Genomic DNA, 21,538 nt, shown 5'->3' with positions numbered 1-21,538 from the left:
CAGTGATAGAGAAGACACTAAGTAAATACATCGCCGAATAAAGATGTCTTCATTTACCCTCTCACAAAGTACAATCCTTCTTAGTATTTCTTCTGAGAGTGATAAAGTTAGCTTGTGTCTTGTGTTATAAAGGAATGTTTTAACTTCAATTAAGAGACTTTCCCCAAGGGTCAAGAAAGTAACAAAAATATTTAGTCCATTAATCGAATTGTAATTTTGTATCTTCCACACAGTACATTGTGATTATTACATCAGTTATCAAACGCACATTTGTCTGTTCTCCAAGTTCAGTAGTTAGCCTTTTTCTTAAAACTGAACTCTATCTATGGAAAGGCTTTCCATTCATAGACAACTTGAATTTAGCTGAATGTATTACAGACTGTATGAAGCAACTCTTGTACCACTGGGTGCCCACCCTCCGCCTGAGACTGTGGAACATGATTTATGGGGGTGGGGGTGCATGAATGGCACACAAATGATGAGTAATTACTACTGAGAGTAATTCTAGTATGTAGAATGAAAACAGGAATGGTTAAATCATTTTGAAGAGAATGAAGAAGTAAATTAACAATGCATTGCAAATACATTAGATTTTAATCTTTAATATCTAACATTATTGCTTTAGGAAAGTATTTCCCTGAACCAAGAATACAATGCTAATTGCATAAAAACATACACATATAAAAAGGAGTTCTCCATTTTCCCAGGAAAAAATCCAAGTATCACTTCTAGAATAGTCAAGTTTCTTATTTTTATTATAATTAAAGTCTTGGTCATTTCATTTATTAGCTCTGCAACTTACATATTTAAATTAAAGAAACGTTATTAGACAACCGTTACAATTTATAAATGTAAGGTGCCATTATTGAGTAAATATATTCCTCCATGAGTGGATGTGTCCCTTCTCCCACCAACTAATGAAGCAGCAACATTAGTTTAATTTTATTAGTAGATGATACACTGCTGCAAACGCTAATTCTCTTCTCCATCCCCATGTTGATTTTGTGTATATGTGTGAGTTGGTTAGAATGCATCAACAATCTAACAATCAACAGCAAGATGAGCTAGGCTTGGGCTTTCGGTGAAGATTGACTGTGTCTGTCTGAATCAAGTGATCTGACCTATCCTCGGTAGCAAGAACTCTTCGAACCGCTTCCTCAAAGGCTGCTGCCACATTTGTGGCGTCTTTTGCACTTGTTTCAAAGTAAGGATAGTCGCCGTTGTCCCTGCACCAAGCTTGGGCTTCTTCTGTAGACACCTGCCGTTCGCTTATGTCAATCTTGTTACCCAGAATCACAAAAGGAAAGCTCTCAGGCTCTTTCACATCTGCATAATATATGAATTCTTTCTTCCAGTTACTTAAGTTCTGGAAGCTTTGTGAATCATCGACACTAAAAGTAAGCAGGCAGCAGTCAGAACCTCTGTAAAATGGTGTCCTCAGGCTTCGGAATCGCTCCTGACCTGCTGTGTCCCAAATCTGCATGGTAACAAAATGTCCATCCACTTCCAAATCTTTATTTAAAAATTCCACACCTATTGTATGGAAGAGCTGGGTATCAAACTTATTAGTTACATATCTGTTCATAAGTGAACTCTTCCCAACTCCACCATCTCCAAGGAGAATTACTTTAAAAAGTGATGATTTTCCTGCCATTGTTAATCTCAAAAGCTTCAAGAACCCTGTAAAATAAAAAGGCACCATTACATTCCTTTATACCTACACATTCTTCTACATGATTCTATGAATATCAGCATTTAGCTGAAATAAAACATATGGCCCCAGGGAATACCTAATAATAAGACTTGTTGTTTACTGAGCACTTAGCCATGTGCAGGCTACTACTCTACCATTATTCTCTGAAACAGCTGGGAAGGGCTCACTCTTCCCCTTTCTCAGGTCACAGTTGACTGTGAAGCTGGCACTCAAGCCCAAGTCTGACCCCAAAGCCCTTGCTCTGAACCGTTACTCTATGATAAGCCCCTCTCTGCTCATAGTTAAGCCCCACCATTTGTTAGAGATGGGTAGGAGACCAAAGTTCGCATGTTTTTTGTTTTTGTTTTTTTTTTGGAGACCGGATCTCGCCGTCACCCAGGTTGGAGTGCAGTGGGACCATCTTGGCTTACTGCAGCCTTGAACTCCCAGGTTCAAGCAATCCTCCCACCTCAGCCTCCCAAGTAGCTGGAATCACAGGTGCACACCACCATGCCTTGCTAATTTTTCTATTTTTTGTAGAGACAGGGTCTCAACCACGTTGCCCAGGCTGGCTTCAAACTCCTGGGCCCAAGCAATCCACCTGTCTTGGCCTCCCAAAGTGCTGGGACTACAGGCGTGAGACACCATGCCCGGCCCACATGTTTCTCTTAACAACTTCAAAAAGCCGTTTGGTGCACAGTGATGGTGTTCACTTAAGGCCTCTCTCGTACCAGGGACTTTCTCTACTACTCCCTCCGCCTCCCTTCAGACACAGGTGCTGTTAACCAGGAAAGCCAGAGACAGAAACTGACTTATCCAGCTGTGAAATAAAATATGAACCAACCACTGAGTAAATGGACTTTATTCTCTTCATTAAGAACACTATTTTGAATTTGTTCAAATTAATGTCAGCAGCAATGGAATTTTTACTTTAATATAATCTAGCACATTCTACCCACAAGATTCACTTGGGCAGTTCAAACACTTAAGGAACATGAGACTGCTGCTACTTGTGTGTTTTCAGGTAGAATGAAATAAACCTTAAATGAAAATGTGGTACTATATGTGTTCCTTAGAAGTCCTGTGGCAGGATTAAAAACTTTACTACACTACAAGAGCCAGCCGGTGGGGGGTGAGATTTCAGATGCCCGTTGACAGACAGCTACTTCTAGGTGCTGGTGGGAGCACAGTTCCTGGTTAATCCTTCTGCTTACATTTTTATTGTGAAAAATTTAAAACATACACAACATTTCTACATAATGAGTACAATACAATGAGCTCCCATGAACTCTAAATCCAGCTTCACCAATTATCAACTTATGGCAAATCTTGTTTCCTCCATAACCCCTCCAACTCTCCCTTCTCCCCAGTTATTTCGAATCAGACTGTATCATTTAATCTGTACTTTAGTATTAAATGGTTTTTAAGTATACTAAAATGTATATAAGAAGATAACTATTAGAGCAGCACTGTACAAGAGAATTTTATGCAACAATGGAAATGTCCAATATAGCAGCCACTTAGCCGCATGTGACTGTGGAACACTTGACATGTGGCTGATGGAAGTGAAAAACTGCATTTTAAATTTTCTTCAATTTTAACTAAATAGCCACATTTAATGAGCCAATTGGAGAGCACAGATCTAGAGCAAATTTGGTCAATAACCTTAATAGGAAAGTAGGTATTATGAATCCCTCCATGGGAAGGCAATAAAGACATGAACAATAATTGTTATATTGACCAGGATGAATTTGTAAAATCACTGCAGTAAACATTGTCTGGCTGTCTCCTGGTTATATGCAATGTGAGCAACTATAGTGTAATCGAACACTTACTGTAACATGTAGGAATTCTGCATTTCTAGCCACATGCCCCACTGTTCTGATAAAAACCTTGTAGTCACTTGTATAGTTAGAAATCAAGTGAATGGGAAAATACTATTAAAAAATGATGGGACATACCTTAGTCCCTACCTCTTACTGGTTCTTTCAAATTACTACTACAGGCCAGGCACGGTGGCTCACACCTGTAATCCCAGCGCTTTGGGAGGCTGAGGCGGGCAGCTCACTTGAGGTCAGGAGTTCGAGACCAGCCTGGCCAACATGGTGAAACCCCGTCTCTACTAAAAATACAAAAAAAAAAAAAAAAAAATTAGCTGGACGTGGTGGCGAGCGCCTGTAGTCCCAGGTACTAGGCTGAGGCAGGAGAATCCCTTGAACCTGGGAGGCGGAGGTTGCCGTGAGCTGAGATCACACCACTGCACTCCAGCCTAGGTGACAAAGCAAGACTCCATCTCAAAAAACAAACAAAACAATACTACAGTAATTACTACTATAATTAATATTAATACAATTTAAACTGTCCAACACAAGTGTGTGGCAGTTAAGGTGCATACCTTTTGAGAGACTTTTTCAATTTCAAATGTGTTGCTATATTCAATATCCAGACTATTAATGTTAAAGAGGAAACCTGAAACAGTCCCAAGCCCCTTACTTTCCTGACATAGGTAACAATGTGCTAAATTGGCTGCTTTAATTCTTTGGCATCTTGCTTCAACAACTTCAACTTAAAGAGAAAAGACTGAAAACCATGAAAGCAAACCAACTATTTTGACATAGGGGAACCGTCTATCTAATGTCTCCTCAGAATTCTTCAGTGGGTTGTTTCCCAGAGATCCAGGACTAAGTCCAACTTCTAAGGCAAGACACCTGGCCCCTGCTCTTGGCCAGCCGCACTCTAGCCACCTTCTCCTCACAGTCTCTGTTTCAGTCATTCTGAATGCACCATCACCCAGAACTGAAATTCAATTCCACTCACTCAGCACACCCCACACTCTCTTGCCTCCACCCTGGCATATGCTGCTCCTTGCTGGTGACCCCCCAATGAACCGCTGTGCCTTCAGAACTGCTCAGCATGGTCATCACCTCCACTGGGAACCCTGCCCCAGCAACTCTCCAAATGTTGTTCCTTTCACACAATTTCCATGTTGGGTTATGAGAGTACAACAGACATCATTTATTCCAGTATTTTAATAAGTCTCTACTGATCTAACTGCCTTACCAGACACAAAGTTTTACTGTACATCACTAAATTTTTAGCATCTTTATATCAAATTATAAGCCAGATCATGCAATCTAACAAACCCCACCCAGACTATTGGTTGCATGTATCTACTAAATTAAGTTTTAGAAATTCCTTGAAAGTGGTAATTTGTAATTTTGTCAAGACACTTTGATAGTTCTTTTTTCATAATAATGTGGGACTTCCTAGTTTGTCTCACTCTGACCAAATGAATTTGGAGCATGCCAGCCCACCAGGAAACAGAGTATAGGGTACAATTTTTTACATTTCCCATCTACAGTTTGAGGCCTACCAGATTTCCTACTGGGAATATATTTGCATTTGCTAAAATAATTAATTTCTACATGAATATCTCTCTAACTGTAGAGTTGTATAAAAACACACATGGTGATATAAATCATTGTACACACCATCTTATTTACCAGTGACATCTAACAAAAGCCAGTTTCATTCGATCTATACATTAATATAACCACAATCAGCTTATGGACATTAAAAATATTATTTTTTCTTTAAAAATAGTAAAATCCTTTGAAATTTGTTTAGTATAAGTTAAATAAATAAAGGGATCCTACTACGTTATTTTCAATATTTGCCTAAAAAGGTAATGTGAAGTCTTTTATACTTCACAGTTTAAAATGACTGTCCAAAGGCAATTTTCACCAAGGTTAAAACATTAGTAATTCTGCTAAATTCTATAAAGAAATCTGAATAAGGGGCCAGGCACAGTGGCTCATGCCTGTAATCCCAGCACTTTGGGAGGCTGGGGTGGACAGATCACTTGAGGTCAGGAGTTCGAGACCAGCCTGGCCAACATAGTGAGACCTCATCTCATCTCTGCTAAAAATACAAAAATTAGCCGGGCGTGGTAGCACATGCCTGTAATCCCAGCTACTCAGGAGGCTGAGGCATGAGAATTGCTTGAACCCGAGAGGTGGAGGTTGCAGTGAGCCAAGATTGCACCACTGCACTCTAGCCTGGGGGACAGAGCTAGACTCTATCTAAAAAAAAAAAAAAAAAAAAAAAAAAGAAATCTATATAAGAAAAGCATATTACATAGGTCATAAATTTTACCTTAATTGTTCAATTCAAGCATCATTAACTACACAAAAAAGTTAGAAAGCTCACCTTAGCAGTGTATGTTATCATAATTTTAAGAGTAAAATGAAGAATTAAAATGTTAAAGTACAGTATCTGACTTCTATTAGCAGCCAGATTCTTAACTTAAAAACCTGAATACTGTCCATAACCTTTCTCAGCCCAAAAAATTCATACAATCAAATATTCTACTTTAATCATTGCGTTTTTCAAAGTTTTTCATTTACTCATCTTCTTTTCAAAGTTTTATATTCAGAGACAGCTATGAAATTATATCAAGAGGAAATGTGTAATATTTCATTCATTCTTCAAAACTTGCCCAAATTTTGGATGGCTCAGAATGAGTCATATTCCAGAGAATAAAATAAAGATAACACAAAAGGGAAGACAGAAAAGGGCCATGTGAGGGAGGGGCACCAACGTGATATAGGAAAGGTCAAGCTAAGGCTCAAGGTAGCCCAGCTTCAGGGCAGCCAAGGCAAAAATGAAAACGCTCTTGTTTCTGTGCAAATCAAAGCACACTGTCAGAAAAGAAAACTTGTTCCTGGCACCAAATGCCATGAGCACAGCCCCATGGACGAGCAATTTAACATCCTGAAGCCTCATGGGAACAACAGTGACAACAGTACCTACCTCCTAGGGTTGTTGAGAAGATGCACTCAAACGACACGGGAAAAGCGTTTCATCACAGTGCCAGGCTCATTACAGGAGGGCAAGAGTGTCTGTGAAATGAATACATGAAGAAGTCTTCACTGGCAGTTTTACAGACAGGTTCTTTTTATGGTCATGTCTTACATCAACCTTCAATAAGGGCAATAGGCAGAACAAATTAGAGGATGATATAGGCCTACATTAGGAAGCTGAAGGATCCTAGTCCTAGAGATCAAATTCAATGTCAAAGTCTCCCAGTGATCACTATGTGGAACTGTGCTAAAGTACTAGCCTCTATTGGTCTGAACCAAAGGTTTCAACCACCCTCCCCACCCACCACTTTTTAAAGCAAAGGGCATTTTTGTGGGACTTACATATAGCAGTCCTTAACTTATAAATTCAATCAATAATAAAATGAGACTCTTCAAAATCCTGACATTTGGGGTTGAAGATGAAACAACAATAGCAGCTAGCCTTGAGCCCAGTATGTTATGCAAGCTACAACACTGTGTTTATTCCTCACAAGTTTCTTAGTACCTATTACACATGAGGATACTGACTCAGAGAGGTTACATACATGCTCAAGGTCACACACCTAATGAAAGGTGGGAGTAAGATATGAACATGGCCGACTGACTCTAAAGCCCAGGCACTTAACCCAGTAGGCTACGTCAATCCCAACTGCCTATGCGTCTGTTTCTGGGATTCTACTGTTGTTGCTGCAGGTAGAATGAAAATAAGCAATTGCAAATGGTAATAATCTTTCAACCACTTGCTTTATTTCAAAATCTGCTCAAGAACAAGGTTAACCTGACAGAACTAGTAATCTCCAATCTTACTGACATGTAGCATAAAGCACATGTGTCTATGCTTGATTAGAGTTTAAGTAGTTTAAAACATGTTTTACATGGAATCAGTCAAATTTTGCAGAAGCTTACCATTTGGTAGAACGATTGGGAAAGGAATTTTTCAATAAGTATTTAGTGAGTGCCTACTATGAGCCAGACCCTGAGGATACAAGCCACACATACAGTCCCAAGTTTGTGGAGCTTGTAGTTGGGTGAAGGTGACATCCACACAAAAATGCATTTAAATCACAACTGTACCTCACAAAATGAGAGGTATATGGTACAAAGTACAACTACTCACACTCAACCAAAAATCAAAGAACAACTTAAAACAGTGCAAGGGATTCTGCCCACCATCTCCCTCAGTGAGTGAGACGCACAATGTGTAAACCTGGGGCTCTCTCAATCAGACTCAGGTTCCCCGTGCCACTATCTTAACGGAGTTGCCTGAGTCCATAAGAGTCCAGCCACCTGGGGGACTTAATTTACATGCAAACATGATCCTGTAACACGAGCCAACTATTTCACTTGCTGAGCTACCGTTAAGGAAAAAGAGGTAACTTCCAACATCAGAGGTAAACTAGGCTGTGTTACACTGTGTTAATGAGAGACTGTACATCGGTTTCTAGTGTGATGTGTTCCAAAGCTATGTCTCCATGATCATTTTAGCCACGTGCTGCCATGAGAACACAGCCCTCACCAAAGTCTGATTCCGCTGGAGGTGGATTTGACCCAGGGGAACTAGGTTTGACCACAGGCTAAGCTCAGCAGGAACAAGAGAAAACTATGAGAAAAGAGGAGGTAGCAGGAACCAGAAAGTAGAACCAACTCATGCCAAGGCCCTGCCAAAGAAGCCTGGCCTTGGTATGAACTTGGAGAACTCAAGGTAGGCCCGAGCAGCCCGAGGCTAGAGAGTGAAGAGTATGCTACAAAGACAGGACTGAAGGAAGAGGCCCAGGAGCAGGGAGGCGAGTAGAAGCCATGGGAAGGATTTCTGCCTGTACTCTAGGAAAGATGGGGACCCTCTGAAACAGCTTCAGCAGTGGGTGACCCGGTCAGATAAGGAGTCCAGAAAGCTAACTGGATGCAATGGGAGAAGGGCTGTGGGTGAGGTGGGGAGGAAGGCCTTGGACAAGCTGGGATGGATGCTGCTATGATCCCTCTCCACTACTAACAGTGTCAGCTGGGCTTACGAATGAAAATTGAGGTGGTTATACCTCACACTTGATCCTCCAGTAAGATATTTACTATATGACTTCGTGTTTTACCTTGTTCACGTTCAAATCCCTGGCCCTTTACCTGTCTAACTCCTAGTCAGCCATGTGGATGCAGCTAGACCTCACCTCCTCCCGAACAACTACTGGACATCTCCAACTGAACCCCCTTCCTTGACACTCCTAACCACCCTGTGCGTGCCTCTACCATTTACCATAAGGAATTCTGTAATTGACATGCCTACTATGTCTAATAAAAGTGAAACATGCTCTCTTAACTCACATTACATGGATATGTACTATTCAATTACAGAAATGTCCATACATTTCTGAGTTGTCAATGTTTTAGATTGCACCAAAAAAATGCATACCCATACTGTTATCAAACCACCTTCCCCTAAAAAGAAAATGTCCATCAATTAATGAATGGATAAATAAAATGCGGCATACATCCATGCAATGCTGTAATGTAGATAAACCTCAAAAACATTATGCTAAGTGAAGGAAGTCAGAACAAAAGGCTACCTACTGTACGATTCCATTTATATAAAATGTTCAGAATAGGCAAATATGGAGATAGTAGATTCATGGTTGTCAAGGGATGGGGCGGGGGGTGGTGGCAGGTAAAGGAGGAGTGACTGCTAATGGGTATGGGGTTTTTTTAGGGGGGTAATAAAAATATTCTGGAATTAGATAGTAGTGATGGTTGTACAACTCTGTGAATATACTATAAACACCAATCAATTGTATACTTTAAAAGGGTGAATTCGGCCAGGCGCCATGGCTCACGCCTGTAAACCCAACACTACGGGAGGCGGAGGCAGGCAGATCACTTGAGCTCAGGAGTTTGAGACCAGCCTGGGCTACATGGTGAAACTTCACCTCTACAAAAAATACAAAAATTAGCTGGACATGGTGGCGCATGCCTGTGGTCCCAGCTACTCGGAGGGCTGAGGTAGGAAGATCACCTGAGCCTGGGGAGGCCAAGGCTGCAGTGAGCTGTGATCACATCACTGTACTCCAGCCTGGGTGACAGAGCGAGACCCTACCTTGAAAAAAAAAAATTTTACTGTATGTGAAAATATATATGCAAATCTCCTGAGAATTAAAAATATGACCCTAGAATTAGATTTACACAACTAGAGCTACAAATGTTCTCCCTGTCCCTTCAGCAGCATCCCTTTAAATAAATCATTTACATGTACAACAGACACTACTTTAGGATTCCCATACCACGTGCTGGTACCAACATATGCTGTAAGTGTCATACACTAATCTGAATGTAAAGTTGGATAAGCAGGTCACTGGCAGGAAAAAAAATGAACCACATTGCCAGCAGATATGGCAAAATTCAAAAGACAAAAGAACATTTTATGTTAACCCTTTCCTTCTTATAACACTGTTTTCCCAACTTTTCCATTATGTACTTTTATCTTATACTATCAATTGTTCATGAATAGTTTATCAGTAGTACCCTTTTCTCTGGCCTTCTCCAACCCCTTGCTGGCTTCGAAAGCCATACCCTACAATAAACCAAGGGGAAGAATAGAAAGCCTCAAGGTCCAAGCATCAAGAATTTAAATCTGCTGGCCACGCACAGTGGCTCATGCCTGTAATCCCAGCACTTTGGGAGGCTGAGATGGGCAGATCACTTGAGCCCAAGAGTTCAGGAACCAGCCTGGGCAACATGGTGAAACCCCATCTCTACAAAAAATACACAAATTAGCCAGGTGTGGTGGTGCATGCTTGTAGTTCCAGCTACTTGGGGAGGCTGAGGCAGGAGGACTGTTGGAGAGGCAGAGGTTGCAGTGAGCCGAGATTGTGCCACTGCACTCCAGCCTGGGTGACAGAGTGAGACTCTGTCTCCAAAAAAAAAAAAAAAAAAAAAGAATATAAATCTCTAATATGACTGTGTATGTGATTGAAGTTAAGACTTTTTTTATCGGTCCTGGATCTAATTATCTCCATTCTTACAGATAACTAAATTCATTTATTTATTATTTTTATTATACAAGATTTTGAGCATAGCAATCAAAGAGCTATCCAACGTCAGTTACAAGCCTGTCCCAATTATATCCCTACTACTCACCATCCCCACACCTATCGCTGGCATTTTCTGTCCATATCTTTGCTCGGGCTGTTACTTTGGCCTAGGAGGCCCCTCCCTACTTCAACAGCTACGACAGTCTTAGTCATCAGAAGCCTAGTCCAGATTACCTCATGTAGGAAGCCAGGGCCGCCCCAGCAACCTAATCTTTCTCTTTTCTTTGCTCTCATCATTTCCACCTCTTTACAGCTCTCATTTACTTATGCTCTAATTACCTTCAGTTGTGTATGTGTCTGTTTCCTAATTACAATGTCAACTCCCTGGGAGGGACACACAACACCTAACTGCATCCATTCACTTGTCCCTTTTTTGTTCTGCCACTTCTCGTACAATGCTCTACATTTGGTGAGGTGCAAATAAATGCTAAATTGAGAACGAAGAGTATATTACTTCCTCTTTTATTCTTGTTATTCTATTATTATTCTATTTGTGCTTTCTGTACTTAAAATTCTTTGTTTCTCTATCAGTTCTCCCCGCATTCTTTTTGAGGTCTATTAAAATGTGTGGGTAGGAACAAAAAAATTGATTCTTACTTGCAATCCCAGTGAGAATCCCACTTTAAAATAAGTACTATTGACTGACTGCGACAGGGAGCTGGCAAATGCTGAAAAACGACTACATTCCTTAATAAGCTGCCAAAGGGAGAGCAGACATCATTTGTAAACTGCCTTCTCAAAACTTGAGATTTTAAAACACATACTCTGTAACCCCTCCAAAAACTTAAAATGAATTTATCACTCTTGGTTTAAATTTAGGAACAATTTTTTTTTTGGTCAACTTCACAAGTTCCTTTGGATTCACCCTGAATGTCCTACTTAGAGGTGTACTTACCACTTCATTTCACTTCATAGCTTGAGGAAATGAGGTTCAAAGAAAACCAGGGAAACAAAAGCATGGATAATCTGAAAATTATTTCTATTTTTGCTGGAGCTGTATTTATTTCCTCATAGCTTAATTTAGGTGTGTCTCACTTAACAGCCTAATTGGTTCCACTGTTTGTTTCTAAAAACTTCCTGATTGTCTTACGGAAATTTATGAGCAAGAAGCAAGTCAAGGAACGTCATTACGTCTAATGGGTACCAGCTCTACAGCAAGAAGTTACCAAAAAAAAATAAATAAAGAATTAAGAAAAATACTGTCAGAAAATACCATATTTAGTGTGCAGGAAGAAGCAAAAGAAAGAAAAGGAAATACCATAGGAATAGGCCAACTTGGAGGCAAGACCTGCCAAGGTGAAATAAATTATCTAGTCCTATCTAGTTAATCACTGAGCATTACCTCAAGAACAGGAGGCAGCTAGAGGAGAAAAACTGTATTATCAAACCATACTATCACTATGTCAGAGCACCTCCCCTATTGAAAGAAGTTATTTCAATTAAGTAACTTTTTTTGAAGCTGAATCAGCTAATTTAACTTTTAAGAAATATGTTAACATTTTTCTTAAAACAAGGCACCTCTGTAGGTATGCTAACTAATCACTAATAGTGGTGGGGGGAGTGGGAAGGGAGGAAGTGAGAAGGGAAAAAAAGAAAAAGAAGACTTGGTTAAGGAACTAAATCTTAAACCATCATGAAACTATAGTGCAGCAGAATCCAACAGCGCCTTCTGCAATGACAACAATGTTCTATAATCTGCACTGTCTAATATGGTAGCCACTAATCACATGTGGCTATTGAGCACTGGAAAGTAGCTGGTCTAACTGAAGAACTGAATTTTTCATTTAATTTTAACTAGTTTAAATTGCTACATGAGGCTAGTGGGAACTGTGTTGGACAGTGCAGGCCTAGAGTGTGGTTAATTGGGAGTCCATGAAATGAGCTTCAGGGGGAAAATACACTCCCTAGAATCACATGTGAAATAAAGGATGAGAGCATTGGTGGAAGCTTGTGTGCTTGCGCTTTTTTTCTGGAAAGAACAAAAAATGTTTCATCAGATCTTAAGGAGTTTGGACACCAAGAAATGATTGCTACATGCCTGCATCATTTGTATGTTATGTGTGATCCATTTCTGTAGCTCATAACACCCTTCAAGACTTTCTGTCTTTAGCAGTATTTCCTCTTTCTCTCCCTCACCCATGAGACTTTTATGAATATCACACTTTGACCATAAACTGTGATAGTTCAGTGAACAGCCTTACTCATGGGAAACTGCTAGTCCTGAGAAGTGAGGATAATGTTTTTTTTGTTTTGCTTAAGTTTTAAGAACCAAGCATAAATCTACCTGCGATAAGACACTTACCTGTAAAAGGCACTTACAATACTTTTTGACAGTAAAGAAAAGAGTGCACTTTGGAAGACAGAATTAAAATGCAAAGACATAGATAAAAGTCACAAGATGAGAACATGGGGAATTAAAGGTAGATATTTCAGGAAGAAAAACAAATTATGAAAGGAATGAATTTGAACATACATGTCAGAAAAATATATTAAAGCAGCAAAACACAAATCAAAAATGATCTGCAACGTTCTGCTATCACCTAAAGAAACACTGGTTCTGAGGCCTCCCTTCCAGTTAGATAAGAAACCAAATGTCTTTAATTTACAGCAGACAAATCTAGGGGTTGGGGAACTATACAAACTCACTAAGTGAGGAGCTCCACAAGGCATGGAGCCACAGCAAAAGGAAACTTCTTTACTGTTAGAGAAGTTAATTACAAGGAGTGAGGATTTCCTAAGAAGATATATTTAAAGAGGGGCAGCTATGTCCAGTAAATAGGACTCAACTAGACTAGAGGCTCCCAAATACCACTCTGCAGGGAAGTTGTCACCAGCTCAACACTGCAGGCAGCTCTTCATCAAGTTCAGTTTATCCAATGTAACTGTCACTTTGTCAATGATCCCCCAGGTCTGCCCCTATCGAAGTGTTGAAACTGACTTTTCTCACAGAAAGCTTTCCAAGCCCAACCTCACTCTGCCCATCACTACCCATTTCTCAATGTGCCTGCAAACCTGATTAACTCTCTGCTCAGTTTATAGGACACCAGGGCTTCCACCCCATCCTTTCCCCTGATTGTCAGCAAAAGTCACCAAAGACCTCCTAATGGCTAATCCAATGGCTTTTTCTCAGTCCTCATCTGAATGCCCTACGGCACATACAACCCTAAAGTGAATACAGGGAAAAGTTCTTCTCTCAGGACTTTATTGTGTATGTTTCTAGAAAACACCTGCAAGTTTGACCAGCATCTCCACCTGAGGCCCAGCTAGTATACAGTGAATTCTCTCAGGTGTAGCCATCTGTCTGAATGTGCATGAACTAAAATCTTGGAAGGGTACCCAAGTCTTTTTTCTTTTTTTAAAAGACAGAGTCTCTCTCTACCACCCAGGCTGGAGGGCAGTGGCATGATCATAGCTCACTGCAGCCTCAAACTCCCGGGCTCAAGTGATCCTCCCATTTCAGCCTCCAGAGTAGCTGGGAGTACAGGTGCATATCACCAAGACTGGCTAATTTTTTTTTCAATTTTTTTTTTTTTTTTTGTAATGACAAGGTCTCACCATCTTGCCCAGGCTGGTCTTGAACTCCTGGGCTCAAGCAAGCCTCCCTCCTTGGCCTCCCAAAGTGCTAGGATTACAGGTGTGAGCCACCGTGCCTGGCCTCAAGTGTTTTTTAAAAACAAATAAGGAAACAGGCCTAACTGGGAAAGTGTCTTACACAGGATCACACATCTGATCCTGTGTAAAACCACTCTGATAATAGGTTCTGCCTTCTCTCCTCCTTGGCCCCTTAGCTTTCTTCAACATAGACAGCTCCCTTTCCTGACAAGCTCTTCATGAAGCTATTTCACGAGACTGAAACCCTTACCTGTTTCCAGATGGTATCTCCCTGGGCTATAAAAATCAGTGATTCCTAAAGTCTACCTCCGCATGTCTGAGCCAGACAAGAATTTGCAACCCCTTGTATAGTATGTTCATCTGGTACCCTATGGTAGTTCAAATTCAACATATCTAAAACTGAGCTAATTATTTTCTCCATTTCGAAAATCTCTTTCTTCTTTTCTCTTATGCACTTCATTCAGCCACACATGAAATATGTCCACTTTTCGCACTACCTATTGCTATTGCCTTGCTTGCTCAAATAATAAATGCTATGGCTGTAATTATATTAGCAGCCACTATTAACTGAATATCTACTAGGTACCTGGCATATAGCACCTTAAAATTATCTGCAAGTTGGACACTATCATCCATGTTTTATAGATCAATAAACAGAAGTCCACAAACTTCCCCAGGTCTAATTAAATAGGGCAGGTCAAGTATGTGTTATCTTCACTCCCACCCAGTGACAGAAAAGGTCTACGTAAGGTACAAATCCAAAAACAACACCAAGAAAGAACAACTGTAGATGCAAGACAGCAACAAAATTTAGAAAGTGGAAAGCAAAATTTAGAAAGTGGAGTGACAGAGTGAAGAGACAATGAAATCTAATGCGGAAAGCAGCAGCCAACAATGAGAAAGCTGATTCCCACCAGAGAACTGGAAAAGAGCTGAACAGCACACGGGCACTTCTCGAGACTTCTCCAGACAGGCCGGGTCCGGAGGCTTGAGGGGTCCCTGAAAGGCTGTAGATTCCATGACCCACATCCTTGTGCCACCCTAGCAGACCCACTTCCTAAAGAATTGCACCCAGCAGAAAATGGAGAGAAAGCACAAAGGAAAGTGGAGCTGGAGGGACGATCTTCACAGGAAACCTGAACTGCAGTCTCTTTCCTGTCTGTCCCTCCCCTCAGCTTAGCAACTAAAAGGGTAGCATCCCAAAACTGCAAAGCTCTGGGGGAAATGAGGGGCCCAAGGGAAAAGCTTACAGATACTGGAAGGGGGGATGGAGAATTAAAAACGGACTTTGATGCCTTTTCTCCTTACCGCTATACCTTGTAGTCCATAAACTAGAGCCAATAATACCAACTTCTAATCCTAAGGTTCCCAAACTGCATGCTGAGGTGCCCCAAAGCATCATGGCAAATTCATAAGGGCAGGGCAGGCTATTTTAAATTTCTGAGGGAAACACAGACACTTGACATTTGTAGGGCACCCCACTGGAGGGGAGTTAATTAGATTGCACTGCATTCCTTTCGATGACATCGTATCTTCATGAAGCTAGGTTTTCCAGGACTGCCGTGATAAAAATCAAGTACCAAGCACAAATTAAAGTGGATTATGAGGGTGGCAATTGTTTGCTCCCAAACAACTATTTTTAAATGTTATTTAAGAATACTAGCACTCATTCCAAAGAATGTTCTGCATTCACCAATGGGTAGTCCTCAGGCAGCTCTAATCTGACTTCGAACCACATTATGTATGTATTTCCAGGTATATACATCTGATCAAATACACAGGTGTGAAACTGCACAGACCAGAGCAGTCACCTAGCTGCATAAACACTCCTATCTGTTAGAGTTCTGCACAGCAAGTTGTAGAAACAGAGGTCTGTAAGGCTTTTTTTTTCCCCAGGTTTTTCTAACTCTGAGAACATAGACAGTCTTATGGGCACTAACCTTTTGGAAATTACCTTAGCTTCCGTACCCAAAAATCTAATCCAATTCACACGAACTTGAAATTAAAATACAGTAGTCAGTTCAACTCCTCTATACTGTTTTGCTCTCTGTTACACTTGAATAAAGAATGTGGCAATGAAATGAATGTGTCCAGTTGTTCTATAGTGTTTCTCTATGCCCTGTCAAACAACAGAATACGTTTGTATGAGTCAGGCCTAAGACAAAAGTGGAGTCTGTGTCCACAGACTCCCAGAGAACTCCTGGAGAATGCAATGAGCTGGCTTCCATGCAGCCAGAATGTGAAGCCTGAACAGCCTGTTTCACTTCTCCATTTTTTTTCCAAAATACACACCCAGTCTCTCTCCACCTCAGGCAGATCTAGCTGTTACCTAACTTACATTCATTTATACCTAGTCATCCTCACTGTATTCATAATAAGCAACATAATAATAACGCCTGAACTCACCATGGTCAAAAATTAACAAAAGGATTTGAAAAATCCAGAATGTGGAAATACCCAGAGCACACAGCTTCACAACATGCGCAGTATCAAGAGTCATGTTGAGAAACAGAGATTTCTGCTCCAAGTTATCTAACTAGCCCTGGTACCCCTGGGATCTCTGGCAACACCACCTGGGACCGCCTCCGACCTCCCTGCCCTCTGCCTACACACCTAGGTGGCTCCATGTCTCCTCCCTCAGGCATCCTCGCCTTCCAATTGCATCATAGCTTTCCACCAAACTCCCTGAAACATTTTTTGAGTTCACCCTCACTCCTCTACAAAAAAGTCTTCAATAAATGTTCTCTGTTGATGGCCTACTCAGTCACAAATCCTATTCTCTTATGCTTGGTTTTGACTGAAGAGTCTATTATCTATACACCTTTCAAGTTAGATGCGTTGCCCAAACACACACACACTTCCATTTGGCTTACTTCCTCCTGCTGCTTAACTAACACATTGCCTGGGCAGAACTACTTGGAAGCTAATAATTTGCTGCCTCTGTCATATAATCTCCTAGAGATTATAAAGCACAGCCATCTCATCTTACCCAGAAGGAAATGTGGTGACCTAAGTTGGCCGGAGGAGCAAGCCAATTAATGATCAAACAAGACAACTCTGGCACCAATTTCTCTCGACCCTTCCCAGAATAAAACACGTCACTTTTGTTAGATTCCATGTGTATGCACTAGCAATCATTTTGAGGTGTGTAACTCAACATCCTCCCTACCCCACAGCAGACAACTCCTGATAAGAGGCAGAGAAATCTATTCATCAGCAAAGAACGTGCTGTGTATTGGCATGAGTAAAAAGCCAAAGCTACCGACAAAAAGATGCCATGTTGATTGCGTGAATAACACTCAGTGATGCCTAAAAAGAGATGCGATCCTTTTTGACTGCTCCAGTCAACCACTCCCTCCCAAAGTTCACCTAACAGTTAATTCTGCCACCAGAATGAAGCAGTACATATTTTGAAAGGCCTGATCTTAGACAGGCATGAAAAAAAAGACTGGAAAACACCAGAAAGTTATAGAAAAGCCATTAAAAAATTCATCATTTATTTCTCGATTCCAGTGGTAAAATGCAGGCATAACTATTTGTCTGGTGAGGTGAAATTTAAGGATGAATTTTATGCTCAACAAGAATGGCTTCTCAATTTGATTCTTGTAAATATTCACACGTGGTTAACCGTACAAAACTGTAACACATACATCAAGTTTTCCCCATTTTATCTAAGTCTGCCCACAGTAAACACCATGACACAGGTACTTCTGTGCCGAGTGTGGAGTTGTTTACTTTAATTATTATATTTTTAGCGACAAGGTCTCACTCTATCGCCCAGGCTGGAATGCAGTGGTGTGATCATGACTCACTGCAGCCTTGAACTCCAAGGCTCAAGCCGTCCTTCTGCCTCAGCCTCCAGAGTAGGTGGGACATGCACCACCACACTGAGCTAGGCTAATTTTTTTTTTAATTTATTTTTTGTAGAGACGGGGGTCTCACTATGTTGCCCAGGCTGGTCTCAAACTTCTGGGCTCAAGTGATCCTCCTGTGTGGGTCTCCCAAAGCGCTGAGATTACAGGCATGAGCCACTGCACTCAGCCTGTTTTGGTTTTTTTTAATGAACACCTGGCCCCTGTCCTTGAGTAGCCCAGGCAATAAATTCTGTTCTAGGATGATGTCAGAACCTAATCTTATGACTGTGATTGGACTGTAAGCTTCAGGAAGGCTGGGACTCCCCACTGCCCTTCTCATCAGCATCTCTGTATCAGCGCCCCACAGGCTGCTCAGACAACTGAAATAATGCACAAACTAAACTTTCTAAGTCCACTTTAATGGCTCTGAATAGCTCTTAAGTTCTTTTTGTCATTTTTGCCTTACAACAAAAAACAGATTCTGCTACCAGAAATTATTTGCTCTTTTCTTTTTTTTTTGAGATGGAGTCTCATTCTGTTGCCCAGGCTGGAGTGCAATGGCATGATCTCGGCTCACTGCAACCTCTCCCAGGTTCAAGCGATTCTCCTGCCTCAGCCTCCTGAGTAGCTGGGATTACGGGCAGCCGCCACCACGCCTGGCTAATTTTTGTATTTTTAGTAGAAACGGAGTTTCACCATGTTGGCCAGGCTGGTTTCGAACTCCTGACCTCGTGATCCGCCCACCTCGGCCTCCCAAAGTGCTGGGATTACAGGCGTGAGCCACCGTGCCCAGCCACTCACTCTTTAATCTTTCAAGTGAATATGCTTCTTAGTAGAGAGAATTTTCCCCTGCTCACTGTTAAAATGATGAGGTATCACCAAATAGGAAAACGACACTGCATTTGAAAAACTACAAAAGCAGTTGAAATGTAAGCTCTGGGGTTACTTGGACTGCTGAAAAGGAGGGTTTCTCAACTGTGGCACTAGTGACATTTTGGGCTAGACAACTCTGTTGTGGGGGGCTGTCCTGTAGGTTATAGAATGTTTAGCAGCAAAAATTAAAAATTAAATAACAAAAATAAAAATAAAAAAGAATGTTTAGCAGCATCCCTGGCCTCTACCCACTAGATGTCAGCAGCACCTCCCTTGCCCCCAGGTGTGAACCAAAAATGTCTCCAGGCATTGCCAAATGTCTCCTACGAGGACAAAATTGTCCTCTCTTCCAGTTGAGAACTACTACTCTAAAATTACCCAGACCTGCTTTGAATCCCCGCTCCACCCCATCACAACCTGGGTCATCTTGGAAAACAGACTGAACCTTCCTATGCCCCCCCCCAAATTCCTCAACTGTAACATGGAGCTCTTACTGAAGAAATGCTATGAAAATTAAATGAAATGATGTACGTACAGGATTTACACATACGGAATATTCGCCGCCAGAGTGAGTGCTCAATAAATGGTCAGAAATGAGGGGAGGCTAAAAAAAAATAATAATTTCGAGAACTCAAGGATCTTATCTTTAGGCCTCCAGAGTAATGCAGTCTAGACAGAAGAAATGGTTGAGATAGAAACAAACAGATGAGAGAGGTTGGAAAAGAAGTGACAGTACTAAGGTATTATTTCCCTTATCTCTAAAACCCGGCTTGGAGTCAAAGCCAATGACGTTCTACTTAGTTTTTGCCTATCTACTCTAACATTCCCAATAATAAACGAAAAAATATGCCCAGATCCCAAAAGTCTCCAAAAGAGAAACTTTGTAGTATAAACGAGGAATTTACTACAGCAGACACAAAAAACTAAAAGCACCAGACTGCCACAGCATTGTCTTAAATTTAGGAATCCAAATAACACATTAAAGATCTAGAGAAGCAATCATGATGACTTCATAATCTTCTAAAGGAAAAACTAAAGGCTGGCTTCTTAAAAGTTCCTAACTGAATCGTTCCAGGTTTCTTTATCTCTAGTTTTGCTCCACTGGACAGCTTCTGAGAGTACAGGCAATGTAGGGATTTTCCATTACAATGGTGCCAGAGACCGAAGGACAAACACATTTTTAAAGAAGCAATCAAATTCTGCCCATTGATTTTTATCAGGACGCTAAAATCCTATGAAAAGATTGTGGTCACGTGCCGATTTGGAAACTAGCAGAAAAGTTATTCCTCAAAAGAACTGTAGTCACGAGATGTGTCATCCCTTACCAAAAAAAAAAAAAAAAAAAAAAAGGCAATACGTCCACCAACTATTTATTAAGTTCAGCACTTAAATTTCTCATCTTGCCTTTTTACTTACCAAGTTGGAGGAAAAAAGGGAACGCGATTGTGAAACGTTAGCCAGCGTCTGAATCAGATAATGCCCCCAAACCGCCTGCAGCCTCTAAGATTGGCTTTACTTTCCGAATTCCTCACCCGAGTGGTCATAAGACATCGAGCAAACACGTTCTGCTAGGTGGAACTTCAGAGGTCGCCAAAATCAAGTCCTGGGAGCGCCTTTGTTTTCCCTACATTAATCATTCGGGTGTAGGATTTGGTTTGGGGTCTGCGGATGTGTGTCCCGGAGTGGTTGGGGAAAGGCTGGCGTGTACGTGTGTTCCCAGGTGACTGGGTGTATTTCTCCGTGTGTATGCGCACGGGTGTACAAGCTTTTGTAATCTCCCTTTCTCCAATGTTTGTGTGCGTCCCTGTGTATGTGTGTGTGTTTCTGTGAGTCCCTCTCCCCAAGGGTGTGGGGACCGTCTTTCCTCCTGCGTCAGACAGGAGGCAGGCAGACAACCAGCCGTCCTCTCTCCCGGGGCGGCCTTGTGACCCGCGCTAGCCCCGCGCGCACCGCACCCCGCCCCAGCTGCCCGAGGCCCGAGCCGCCCCCTCAGACCCCGACACCCGCGCACTCCGCCCGGTCCCGAAGGAGTCCCGAGTCCCGCTCACCTTGCGGCCACACGAAAGACGACCCGGGAGCTCTGGGCCGGCCCGTCTGGGTGCAATGAGGACAGAGAGAGGGTCGGGGACCTGCACAGCAGGAGGCAGCAGCGGTAGCGCAGCCAGGCTCCAGCTCAGCTGCTCCCGTCCAGCGCGGAGGGAACAACATGGCGACGGGCCGGGGCGGGGCCAGGGAAAAAGCGGGGCGGGGCCTGGAAGGCGGGGTCCCGCGGCCGAGACCCTGGGAGAGGGGCGCGGGGGAGGTGGAGCCGAGGCAGGCGGGGCCTGAATCGTGCTTTTCCTTCGGGTCGATTGCTCCTGAAGTGTCCTACCGTCTACGTTCGGGCGACAGCGAGTACGAAATAACTGTCATTTTGAAAAGTTTACGTAAAGTGGAAATAAACAGACCTCATGAGCACAGTCACAGGATGTCGTGATTACAATGATAAAAACGACTAGGCAAACGGACAAAGAACAAACAGGTGGATGAAAAATGAAAACAGTTGTGATACTGTGGAAAAATAAGAACTTT

General features: G+C 41.8%; 1 protein-coding gene across 2 annotated transcripts; it reads right to left on the bottom strand.

The window, feature by feature from the left end:
* Positions 1–575: 575 nt before the first annotated feature.
* RAB9A (RAB9A, member RAS oncogene family) lies at positions 576–21,202 on the bottom strand. Of its 2 annotated transcripts, XM_054470713.2 has the most exons (3): positions 21,016–21,065; positions 6,506–6,594; positions 576–1,680 (listed from the first exon to the last, which is right to left on the bottom strand). In XM_054470713.2, the coding sequence occupies exon 3, from the start codon at positions 1,652–1,654 to the stop codon at positions 1,049–1,051; it is 606 nt and encodes a 201-aa protein (XP_054326688.1). In that variant the 5' UTR covers positions 1,655–1,680; positions 6,506–6,594; positions 21,016–21,065; the 3' UTR covers positions 576–1,048. The 2 variants fall into 2 exon arrangements, with proteins under 2 accessions (XP_054326688.1, XP_054326687.1); XM_054470712.2 differs by lacking the exon at positions 6,506–6,594 and having other exon boundaries at positions 21,016–21,202.
* Positions 21,203–21,538: the final 336 nt, after the last annotated feature.

The sequence above is a fragment of the Pongo pygmaeus genome, chromosome X (assembly GCF_028885625.2).
Source record: "Pongo pygmaeus isolate AG05252 chromosome X, NHGRI_mPonPyg2-v2.0_pri, whole genome shotgun sequence".
Taxonomy (NCBI): Eukaryota; Metazoa; Chordata; class Mammalia; order Primates; family Hominidae; genus Pongo; species Pongo pygmaeus.
Note: the sequence above shows the minus strand (reverse complement) of the source record. Positions and strands in the feature narration are given on the sequence as shown.